The following is a 12,636-nucleotide window of genomic DNA, read 5'->3' on the forward strand; positions in this document are numbered from 1 at the left end:
GGAAGACAGTAGAAACATTTCATTTAGTATGAGAAATGATCTAAGGATTCCAACCACTATCATTTCTAACCCTTACTGTAGAAGGGTACCTATCCAGTGCAATAAGACAAAAAAAGAAACCAGAGGGATGAGGGCTGAAAAGGAATAAATAAAGCTGCCATTATCGATAGATGATATCACTGTTTAAAAATCCAAAAGAATCTATGAACAACTTTATTAGAAATAATAGGTGGACAGAGAAGTAATAGGAGCAATAACAAAGTGGCTCAATATAAGACTAGTATACAAAGTTAGTTGCACTTCTGTTCACCAGCAGCAAACAAGACAGCATTATCAAAATTTAAGCTATCAGAATACCAAGTATCTAAAAATAAACATAACAAAAGATGTGTAATATCTCTAAATGGAAAATTATAAAACCTTATTAAGAAACATTCTACCAAAAAGAGGAAGCCCGGAAAGCAAAAAAGAAAAAAAAAAGGAAATATTCAATGAGATATAAATAAATGGAAAGACAGACTATGTTTGTGGATAGAAAGATGTAATATTGTGAAATATAGTTTTTCTTATATTGATGTATAGTATCAATGCAATTCCAGTCAAAATCCCAAGAAGGTATTTCAATGAACTTGATTAGATGATTAAAAATGTATATGGAAGAATAGAAAATAAAACAAGAACAGGCAACATACTTCTGAGGAAAAGGAGTAAGGAGAGGGATTTATCTTCCAGATATCAGGATTTATTTTGATGCTACAGTAATTAAGATTATAGTTCTGGTGCAAGAATAAAAACAATAGCGAAATAGAATGTATTCCCATTAATGTATAGTATATATATAGTATACTATATGTATAGTATACATATACTATATGTATAGTGTGTGTGTGTGTATATATATATATATATATATATATATAGTATATATAGGAGCAATCTAAAGTAGTGTAAAAGAGGGATTGTTCAATAAATATGATGGAAAAAAAATGGTCATCTATACGGAAAAAGATGAAATTAGACTTTTCCATACCATATCAAGAAATCAACTCCTGATTGTAGACTTTAAAAAAATCAACACTTTTAATTCTTGGCAGCAAATCTAATGAATGTCTATTGGACCTTGGGGTAAAAGAAGATTACAGATACAGAAAACATTGACTAGAAAAGAAAAGCTTGATAAAATTAACTATATAACCTTGTAAGATTAAGAACTTATGGTCATAAAACACACATTAAGGATGTAAAAACAAGTTATAACCTGGGAAAAGATATCTGCAATACATATAATGTATTAAGGATTAGTAGCTTGACTAAAGAACTTTCATTAGGCAATTAGAAAAGCATAGTCTTACGTCCAACAGAAGTTTGGAAATAAGACCCAAACAGACACTTTGTGAAGAGAAAACAAATATGGCTAATAAACACAATGAAATACCATGTCGTACCTATTCAATTAACAAAAATTTAAAAGAAATTGACACTTTGAAGTGTTAGAAAGATTATGGATCCATAGGGTCTCGGAACCATTGTTGGTAGGAAAGTAACTTTGCAACTATATTGGAAAACAGTTTGACATTATCTTCTAAGCATGAATATTCAGGTATTTTCCTAGTCATTCCACTCCTAGGGATACACCAAAGAGAAACACTTGCATATGTACACAAAAGACATGTACAAGAATATGTATAAACAGCATTGTTTACAGGAGCAAAACCTCTGAAACAACCCAATGCCCATCAGCAGAAGGGTGGCTAAATAAACTGTGGTGTATTCATGCAGTGGAATCTAATATGGCATTCAAAACATGGACTGCAGAGGGAAAAAGGAAGCAATTCTAATTTCAGGACAAACAATACAATTTCTCAAGCAATCACAGTTTTACTATATGGTTCAGTGAGAATAATACATGGTCTTAATAATGTAAACATTAAATAGTTATTTGACTGTAACTTGTGAAATAATTATAAAGGGTGAATGGGAAAGGGCATATGTAGACATGTCTGTGGGAGGGCTGTAAAGAAGAGTTAAATCCCAATTTTCTGTAGTAGGCAGTCTGATGGTTATCTAAAATTAAAAACTAAGAAGACAAGCATTTAATTTAGAGATATGTAGGTAAATACCAGAGGAAGTAGTCAAGGAATTAAAAGTTATTGCTTCTGGAGGATGAAACAAGAATAGATAAATAGATAAGTACTGGGTGTATATATGTATATGTATGTACACACACACACACACACACACACACACACATCTTTTATTTAAAAACAAAACCTTTCAATTTGTACCAGACAGATATGACATTGCTGAATAGAGAGACTGGGCTTCCAGGAAAAGACATTTTGGCATTCTGGGGAATATCAGAGAGTAGTAGCAGAAACCTGTAAGACTACATGAAGAATAAGGCTTGATAAAACAAAATAAATTGTTAAAGTCCCAGAATTAGAAGTGAACTAGGACTAATCTCAGGTCTCCAGGTTCCTAGGCCAGAGCTCTTTCTGCCACATCCACCTGGGAAGGAAAAGAGGTGCTCCCAAGACAAAGGGGAAGGTTGACCTTCCAGCTCTAGAATGACATGTAGGAAGAACAAGAGAATACTGTGAGACTGGCTGGTACCCATCTCAAGAAGAGATGCTGAAACACTTCATGGCCAAACTGGAGCTCTTGTCTTGATGTACTGAGCCGCCTGCAGAGCCTCACTAACAGGTGTGCACGTGAGCATGTGTCTACCTTCTGATTCTTGCTGGTTTAGATAAATCTCTCAGGATAAGACTGAAGCAAAAGGCTTACTGAAAGCCAGGCAGAATAGACTTAGATAGATATTAAAATGCCTCATTCTAAGCGGAACGTGAAGCAGAGACACAGTAGAGATCTGTGGGTTGAATGGATGCATGATTTATCTCCAACACCCAGCTTAAAATGGTAAACATTCCTGGTATATTTTAACAGGGTATATTTCCTTTTAGCCTAAAACAAGACTGAGAGAAAACAGACATTTGGGGTGGGGGGTGTCAAGAGAGCACTAATGGGTCTTTAGTTACTACCATTTTCAATAAAGCAATATTCTATATGTTTTCATCCCTTGGAATACCTATATTTGTAATAGCTAAAACTTTGCAGATTGTCTATACCTTCATGAGTCAAAACAGCCTATGGAATGGCAGCAGGGATATCCCAGCTGGAAGCGTCTTAAGAATGTAGAATTTTGAACCCCACTCACTGAGTTCTACTGAATCAGAATCTTCATTTTAACAAAATCCCCACATGATTCATAAGCATGTTAAAGTTTGAGATGTTCTAGTCCACAGTCTTGTTTTCTAGGCAAAATGATAATTTAAGTATATTTTATTTGGAATTAGAAGCTATGCAAATGACCAATAATATCCTGAAATAAATTATGATAGAAATGATATCCTGAAATGAGATAAAGAAAAACCACCTGGAGGACAGGTTAAGAACTGTAATAAACATAAATGATCAAAGCGGGAATTGTATTTCTCAGTTACCAGTACTTACTGCAATCAGATGTATCGCGGGTAATTCTGGGTGCTTTGGGGCTGCTTAATGGGAAATCTGGTAGTCTGCCACACGCCTCAAATCATCAGTGAGCTTGCTTAGGAGTGTGGCTTGATTCCCTTATCAGTGTGCAAACTCAGGATTGAGTTTAGAAGAAAATGAAATATAAAAATCTGACCTCAAGTGGCTGGGCAATAGGCCAATAACAACAACAACAACAACAACAATGAATAAACCAACAAACAGGTGGGGGAGTATCTGTCTAAAATCCAAATAAGGATGGTAGTATTATGGAAAAAAATCCCCCTCAAGGACTTAAAGGCTATCTTTATTAGACATATAGTCAGGTGACAAAATCCATTAGGTACATATCAGAAAAACAACTCAAAAAAACACTCACCGGGAGGAAAGGCTTGGCTTCCCACTTTTGCTACAGCTGGTATAAATTCCTGGGCCATCATCAAAGAAGCTTCCAAGTGCCAACTTCTGTCTGATAGACTCTCTCTCATTTTTCTGTGCCTAAAATTTCAAGAAAATAAAAAATGCTGATAAGCAGGCAGATACATCACAACCACAGGCAGCCTAACTTGCTACGTTTCTTAGAACTGTAACATTAGATGAAAAATAAATAAATATAGACTGCGGCACAAGAGCATTTGAATTATTAAAAGCTGAAGTGAAACCAGTCTCTTCTGATTCCAATCTCAATTCTTCAGAGCCTTTTATGATCTCTAGTCCAGGTAATCTCTGTTGTGGTGCTACATGATCTTCACTAGGATGGAAAGAGACGACTTGGCACTATAATCTTTCTTCTTACCTGCCAGATGCAGCAGAATAAAGTCGTGGAGGGCATGCCCTTTCCCCTCAATCAAATCACTTTGATCCCAAACATGGCCTTTCCCTGGATCTTGTTTTCTCTCTTCCTTACATGTCTCTTTCTCCAGCCCAATTTCTATAGGGCAAGAACTTTAATCCATTTGACCGACATGTGCTGGGTCTCTCAGAGCTGGCAGATGCCACACTACGATGCCAGAATAGAGCCCAGGACGAGACAGGCACAGTGCCTGCCTCCATTGCCTTATAGTCTTGTTGGGGACTATAGCTTCTGTTCAAGAGTTAGTCTTGATTTCACCAGGTTTAGAATGTGAGAAGCCCTGAAAATAATGTCTGGAATAGCTTGAGAATTCTAACTGGGCCCAGCAGTTTCATATTTTGAAGGGAAGTCAGGTCCATGTGCATAGGAAAAGGATTTGGTAAACTACACTACTGTGACCATTTAAATATGTTTACAACACTTAGCTTCCCATAAAAAAACCCATAAAAACTCACCATGCTGAACTTTTAAACCCTTTACACAACAGGGGAGAAGATTAGAAGTGATTTCCTTAGTTAAAAATGAAATCACTACAAAATACAAATGTGATGAGTCAAAAATCCTGGGCTGGAGATGAGATTTTGGTTTTCTGCTTTGTGAGATGATGATGGCTGTGAGAAGTACCATTTTATGCTCTGAGCAGGGGGTTAAAGACCACACTGAGCAAATTCTATTGCAAAACCCAGGTCATGTGACTTGGCAGGGCTCCTGAGGGCTGGGTGGTGCCCTGATTCTCTCAAGAGGAGGTTCTGGAGCTACATCTGAGCATCACCTTGTCAGAAAGATGACATGCACAGCCTTTTGGATGGGTGGGCTAAAAATGACTGAATTTCATCCCCAAGTGAAGCACAACACAATAGGTTAAAGCTGTTCTAATATGGGAGTTACTAGTCACATGTGGCTATTTGCACTTCAATTAATAATTAATTAACTCATGTTAAAATTTCAGTTTCTCAGTCACACTAGCCTCATTTGAAGAGCTCAACAGTCACAGGTGGCTAGTGGATATTATATTGGGCTATGCAGAATAAAACACATGACAGCGTAGTACAACTGAGACAGTGGTTCCCAAGTTCCAGCTTGGACAGGCTGCATTAGAAGGCCTTTTGGGTTTCTAAACTATGCAGCCCCTGGCTCTAGCATCAGACATTTAGTTTCAATAGGTTTGAGAAATTCTAGTTCAAAGAAAGCTCATCTCTACTGCCTTTTACTCTCATATTTTTTAGTCCTTGGACACCATAAGCATTCTTTCAATTTTAACACCTAGGGATGACGTCTATCTATATAGACAGCTCCCCGTTTTGGCATGTATCAGCGCCACTGTGTCATACTAGGAGCTAGTGTGTGTGTGTGTGTGTGTGTGTGTGTGTGTGTGTGTAATACAACCAAAAAGTGAAACACTGCTTTTATACAGATTATTTTACAGATGTTATGCTGATTTCATACTGTGTACTTGGCTGGCACAGCACTGAGCCCTAAGAAAGTAACCATAAGGTTGTACAGGAAAGCAGGAATACCTTTTATTTCACTAACCACTTGCAACTGTACTGCTGGGAACTTTAATTAAAGCAAACCACCCTTCCAAATGTGCAAGGCTGGTACTTGTAATGGTCCAGCCAAAACAGAACCACATTGCTTTGACATCTTTATTTAAAACAAATTCATTTCAAAATCCCAATATCTGCCAGGCAGATTTTGTGTAGTGAGTGAAACTACATCTCAGCCCATAGAACAGGCAAAGGAGATTCTCACCCAATGCCCTCAACAGTCAGAAAACTGTTGAGTGGAACTGAATATCCAAATATAAAATCAGTAGATAACAACATAAGTGTTAATGATTAATGTTCAACAACATGCTTGCCCAATATTAGCCTGAGGTCTGAACGAGACTTTATTTAAAGAAAACACCTCCCCCAGGTGTGAATGTCTGAATACACCCTTGATTTTATGTCTGTCTTTCTTTACTTGTACACTAGAGCCACAGATACTGGGCCAGGCCTTATAAACATTCCTATTTACCTTAATTACAGTTCTTTACACAGAAAACTTCATTAATAGTTTAAAGAGGACTGCTTTATAATACTTTCTTCCCCTTTTCTCTCTTTCTTTGGATACCACTGAAAAGTATATCATGAAAAGTACCTAAATGCTTGACCAAAAAACCCCACAAAACAAAACAAAAAAGAATATAAATGCCACCCATAATCCCATCACTAAGAGAGAGAGATCACTGCTAACATTTTGGTATATTTCCTCCTAGTTTTTTTTTTTTTTTAATCTTATGTGTGCATTTTTTCTTCTTTATAAAATGAAATCATATTGTTTATTAAATTTTGAGAATTTCCCTTATAGCACTTCATATTCTTTAAAAACACGATTTTTAATGGTTGCAAATCATTCCATTCTATGGAGTTACCCTCTATGGTTAGCCATTTGGGTTGTGTCAAATTAAAAATTGCATAGAAGTTAGCATCTTTACATAAATCCCTGCCCACATGTCTGATTATTTCCTGAGGATAAGTTCCTGGAAGTGGAATTACCAGATCAGCTGAGTGTGAACATTTGTTGAGGCTCTTGACACATTCTGTCACATTGCTCTAGAGAAAAGCTGTTCCAATTCACATGCCCACCAGCAATGTAAAAGGGTGCAGCTTCTATTATATCCTGGCTAACACTGAGCATTTTCACTTAAAAAATGTTGCTTTTAATTTCATAGGCAAAAAGTGGTATTGTTTTTATTTTAATTTCTTTGATTACCAGTGAGAGTAAATATTTAAATGTTTTTAGTTCCTGTACTTTCTTTTCTCTGAATTACTCATTCCTAGTTATGCTTATTTTTCTACAAAGGTTTGAGTGTTTTAAAAAATTTATATTAAGGGTATTTTTCCTTTTGAGTTTTAACCGTGTTATGTAGTTAAGTCAATAATTCACTTCTATCATGTTGTTGACGGCTTTTGTGCTCGAAAAGCTCTTCCAAGTCCAGAGGTAAAGGAGCTCACTTGAAGTTGGAGGATTAAATGAGAGAATTTAGGTAAATCACCGAGCAGCGGTATCTGACCCATGGCAGTAGCACTGTGGTTAGTCCTCCAACAATTTCTGCTTTGAAGATGAGGAAACTGGGGGTGGAAGAGGAGGGTTCAAGTCCATGTTTTCTGGCTGCAGATCTTTCTGCTCTTTCACATCACTCTTCCTCTCTCCCACCACCCCTCCCCCCAAGCCCAAGGACACCCCAAGGTGAGAAACAGCTAAGGAAGTGTACGAGAAAAAGGAGAGGCTGACTCAAAAGCACACTTTGCACTTACGGCAAGTGAAGCCACGTCCACTCTTAAAGCAGCCTTGGGAGATACCCTCATAAAACAAAATAAATATCTAAAATTGATATTGCTAGCAAAAAGCAAAAGGGCAACGGAGGAATAGCGGCTCATCCCCATGAGACAGAAAAACCTATTCAAGACCAAGATGAGAGTAAAAATGTGCTTAGAAACGTAGCCCCAGGAAGTTTCATCTGCTGCTAAATTCCCTACTGCCACCTGCTGTGTCTAAGCAGATTAAGGCTCACAGTGACTTTCTAGGCTGCCATGTGTGCCATGATCTTAGAACATGGGCCCCTGAACACCTTTAGACTCTAAACGCCAATGTTCAGCCCTCCCCAGTATGCCCCTCTTCTACTGCAATTCCCCAAACTTGACAAGCACAAAGAAGGGTATTTGGTAAAGAAATAAAAAGCAAAATGGTGTTTGGGTAGATATTGTCTATCTCCAAATCGGATATGTCCCCAAGTCCTTTCCGTACTTTTTTCATGATATGGCAGGTCCTTGCACACCAATACCATCCCTGCATTCCCTGCTCAGGCCCTGCCTCCACGCCCCTGGCCCAGTCCTCCTTACTAGCAGCATGCCGTCTCTGAAGCAGGGGCTGCTGACCCTCCCACATGCTAATCTGCATGTGAATTTACAAATGGAGGACTGGGTATTTTCTGCACTTCCAACGTTTATTTAATAGACAAACCCTATTTTTGTGGGGGCATCTATGGGCCTATATGGTTCTCAGGAACACTTCAGGAAAAAATATCCTAAACTTAAACCCAAAGCCATCTGGTGCTCAGGACACTTCGAACAGCTGCTTCCTTTCGACTCTTGAGCAGATGATGAAACCCACACAGCCGGAAAAGGCCTGTCAAACCAGGAGGAAGGGGGTTCCTTAAATTCCCCTGAGAAAAGATATATTTAAAGAAGCTTGGCCTAGAGAATCAAAAGAACTAGCTGATGAGGATGGCGCAGAGGTGTGGTGGGGATAAAACCAGGTGGAAGATGTGGGGCAGGAACAGTCTAGGCCTGGATAGGATTCGGTTGTGGGAGGAAGGAAAATGTTTCCCCCAATTTCCTATCTTCCATCTCTTCCCTGGATTCAGCTTTCCCTCCTCCACAGCTCCATGTGTTTCTTACTGTTGTTACCTGTTCATCACGGCAACTGAAATAGACTTTTTTATTATGGGATATACTTGTTTTATAACACTCACTGCCTCGGTGCTCAATTCACTACCAACCCGTACAGATACCACTTCTAGCATCCTCTTTTCCACACTGCTAAACTGTTGCCTAGTTCGGTGCTTCTCCGACTTCAGGGTGCATGTGAGTCACCTGAAGACCTTGTTCAGATGCAGGTCCTGATTCAGGGTCAGGGCCTGAGACTCTGCATTTCTAGTATGTTCTAGGAGTTACCAAGGGTTAGAGGTTTCACAGGGAGCCTCACAGGTGGGGACACCTCACAGGCCTTGGCTGCTCTCTCTCCATCTTCTACACCGGTGTTACACACAGGTCTCAGGAAATGCTTGTTAAAGGAATGAAGGAAATACTTTCTACCAATGGTAAAAAGGGAAACAACACGCCACCGAGGAAAAACTTGCTAAGGATTGTGAGCAGTATCCTCCCAGAAGCTAATGAGTACACTGGGCCCCCGTGGCCCAGCAAAAAACTCAGGATGCCAGGGGTCGCACAGACAGGGTCTGCCAAGCAGAGGATAACACAGGTGGGCATGCATGCATGGCCATGCGCACACACACACACACACACAGAAACCCTCAGACTTGATCAGGCATGAGAATTGCCTGGAGGGTTGTGAAGACACAGACTGTTTTTCTCTTTCAGGAGGTCCGGAGTGGAGCTGAGATGTGGATTTCTAACAAGTTCCCAGATGCTGCTGATGCTGCTGGCTCAGGCACTTGGTGAACCACAGCTTTAAACAACTGAATAGATCAAGTAGCTAGATGAACAGAGTTGGTTCTCCTTTAGCTGAGCACACATCTGCTCCATGTGGCAAGTCCAGACTCTGCAGCCAGGTGGATTTCATTGGTAGCAGTCTGGCCTCTGCCAAGGCCTTGCCAGGACGCCTGTTTTGAAGCAATTAATGATCCCCTTGCTGCAGTGCAATCTATTGCCTAGTGATATCTGGCATCATTGCTATTAGCAGCATCCACCACGGATGCAACTGGGATTCTGGAGCTCCCTGTGGGAAAGTGCTTTTCCTTTAGGAAAATAGTAGTCACTCTTGTTTCTTTCCTCAGCTTGTAAGATGGTTTTGTTCTGACATTCATAGGCAGCATTGCAGTGTGGGGGTGTCTGAGGCTCTCAAACATTATGAACCAGAAGTACAGAACTTATTTGTTTATTAGGCAAATTTTATTAGTTTTCTTTCTAACAAAAAAGCAAAAAGAAAACCCAAATATGCTGATAGTACTTTTTCATTATTTTCTCACTGAGATAAACCTTCAATCTAGCACAAGATCAAAATATAAAAACAGTATTACATAAGAAAATAAATCACATGCTTTTGAACGTCAAGTGGTTAAATACTTGCACTATGCAGGTTATTTCAAGTTCTGGCATCTTATTTTATCTCCTGGGGAGTATTTTTTAATTATTAGTAAAAATATAAGTTACATAACATAGTATCTTTCCATTTTGTCATGGAATAGATATAAAAACCTGGACACTTTTTTTTTTTCCATTTTGTATTGCTGACATTTTCCATTTCAGGAACTTAATAATAAACATCCCAGAAAGGTCATGATGAGCCACCAAATCAGGTTTCCTAAAATGTTGAAATTTCTTATGTTTGCATCCTTGCATCAATATGCCTAAACAAGTTTCTTTGGATGGGTGTCAGCCTGGGCTCTCAGGCAACACAGGGTCCTTACAGTGCAACTTGCTCACAACTGGTACTCATGAGAGAGCTGGCCTTGGATGCCCAAAGTCCAGGCTGGGCACCCAAGGAGAAGGATTCTGGGACCGAGAGCCTTCTGACACCTGTTTTCCTTGAGAATTGGCTGACATCAAAAGTGCCGAGATGCCAGTCCAGAGAATGAAGATGTTTGTTTACAATTAGTCTGTGAGGATGGCTTTTCCTAGTGTTGACTACATTCCTTCTTCTCATGCTACAGGGAAGTGACATAAACAGAAGCAGGCAGACAGAAGTGCCATTGTGCAGAGTCACTAACACTTGAGTATTCTACTTGTTAAGGATCAGAGCAAAGTTACTTAAAAAGCACCTAGGATTAAAGTTCAGCAGTCACTTAGAATGGGAACTTTGGTGAAGGTAAAGGAGTTCATCATGCGACCCACAAAGATGACTACTGTGTTTCAGCATTGCATCCCAGAGTGGGGGTGAGGAACTTGTGGCCTTAAGGCCACATATAGCCTTCTAGGTCCTTAAGTGGGGCCTTTTGACTGAATCCAAATTTTACAGAACAAATCCTTTTACTTTTATCAATACATTTTTATTCATCTTTTATACTTTTACTTTTTAAATGAACCTATTTAAAAAAATAAGTTTCAATAAAATCATCCTCCCAGATTGACTGGCACAATTAGAACATTAGTAAGCCATAAGGGCTAAATTGATGGCTGCCACACTCATAATTTAGTTCTAACTTCCCCTGCCTCACTGGCACCACTACCGCATGAGGCTGGTGGGTGAGAGTTTATGGGGGTCAAATACACCAGTCTGTTATCAGCTTTTGACAACAGTGCACGGTTTCTGTCTGAAGTAAAATTTGTAAGAAGTTGCATAGCTCGACAACAGTTTTTAATTCTGTCTACTTAACAGCCCATCATGTCAAAGAAGATCAAGAGAATGCTGAAGGAAGAAAACAGATTTTTTAATGAGGATTGGGAATTGCAATATTATCTTGTTTCTACTAAAGATAAGATGATTTGCTTGCTTTGTGATACTGTAGTATCAACATTAAAGAAATTGAATGCTCATCAGCATTATACCACTCATTATAACCACAAATATTTTAAATTAGAGGAAGAGGCATGAAAGGTTGCATTGCAGAAAGTAAAAGATGAAAAGCAGGCCAGACACAGTGGCTCACATATGTAATCCTAGCACTCTGGGAGGCTTAGGTGGGAGGATAGCTTGAATTCAGAAGTTCGAGGCCAGCCTGAGCAAGAGTGAGACCCCGACTCTGCTAAAAATTGAAAAGTTCATTAGGCACAGTGGTGCGAACCTGTAGTCCCAGCTACTTGGGAGGCCAAGGCAAGAAGATCGCTTGAGCCAGGAATTTGAGGTTGCAGTGAGTGATGATGGCACCACTGCACTCTACTGCAGGTGACAGAGTGAGAGACTCTGTCAAAAGAAGAAGAAAAAGATGAAAAGCAAAAGCAAAGACAATTCATTCAAGCTGCAAGAAGACCTAGAAATAATGCCTCTGAAGCAACTTATAAAGTAGCTTATATACTTGGAGAAAAAGAGAAGCCATTCAGTGATGTAGAAATTGTGAAAGAATGCATTGTTGAAATTGTAGGATGCTTAGACCCCGATAATGTTACAAAGTACAAACAACTGCCTCTTTGAAGGAGAACCATAACTGATCAGCAGCATGAGTTTAGCCTTCAACTTAACGTTTATGCAATATTTCAAAAGGAAAATATATATTATTCAATCACTTCGGATGAATCAACTGATACTACTGACTTGGCACCAGGTTTTATACCTCATTCAGGTCATAACAGAAGATTTTCTTTGCTATGAAGACTTACTTGCTTTGGGCACTCTTGTGAACAGTACACAGGGAATAGATAACTTCAACAACTTTCAAGATAAATTTCATGAAGTTGGACCAAATTTGGTAAATTTAGTGAAAGTATGTACATACAGTGCACCTTCCAGAACAGGAAAACGAGAAGGGTTTGTTGCACAGATAAAAAAGTATTAACATATACAGATGCTCTTTTTTTTTTTTTTAT

At 39.0% G+C, this 12,636-nt stretch overlaps 1 protein-coding gene across 11 annotated transcripts in view; it reads right to left on the reverse strand.

Annotated features, from left to right (window-relative positions):
- Nucleotides 1-12,636, reverse strand: part of SCHIP1 (schwannomin interacting protein 1) — a 535,265-nt gene that overhangs the window by 26,523 nt on the left and 496,106 nt on the right. For all 11 annotated transcript variants that reach the window (XM_076004282.1, XM_020286145.2, XM_076004301.1 and 8 more), the window contains one exon: nucleotides 3,914-4,032. In XM_076004282.1, coding sequence (XP_075860397.1) covers nucleotides 3,914-4,032 — 119 coding nt within the window. The remainder of the gene's footprint in view (nucleotides 1-3,913; nucleotides 4,033-12,636) is intronic.

The sequence above is a fragment of the Microcebus murinus genome, chromosome 1, assembly GCF_040939455.1.
Source record: "Microcebus murinus isolate Inina chromosome 1, M.murinus_Inina_mat1.0, whole genome shotgun sequence".
In the NCBI taxonomy this organism is placed as follows: Eukaryota; Metazoa; Chordata; class Mammalia; order Primates; family Cheirogaleidae; genus Microcebus; species Microcebus murinus.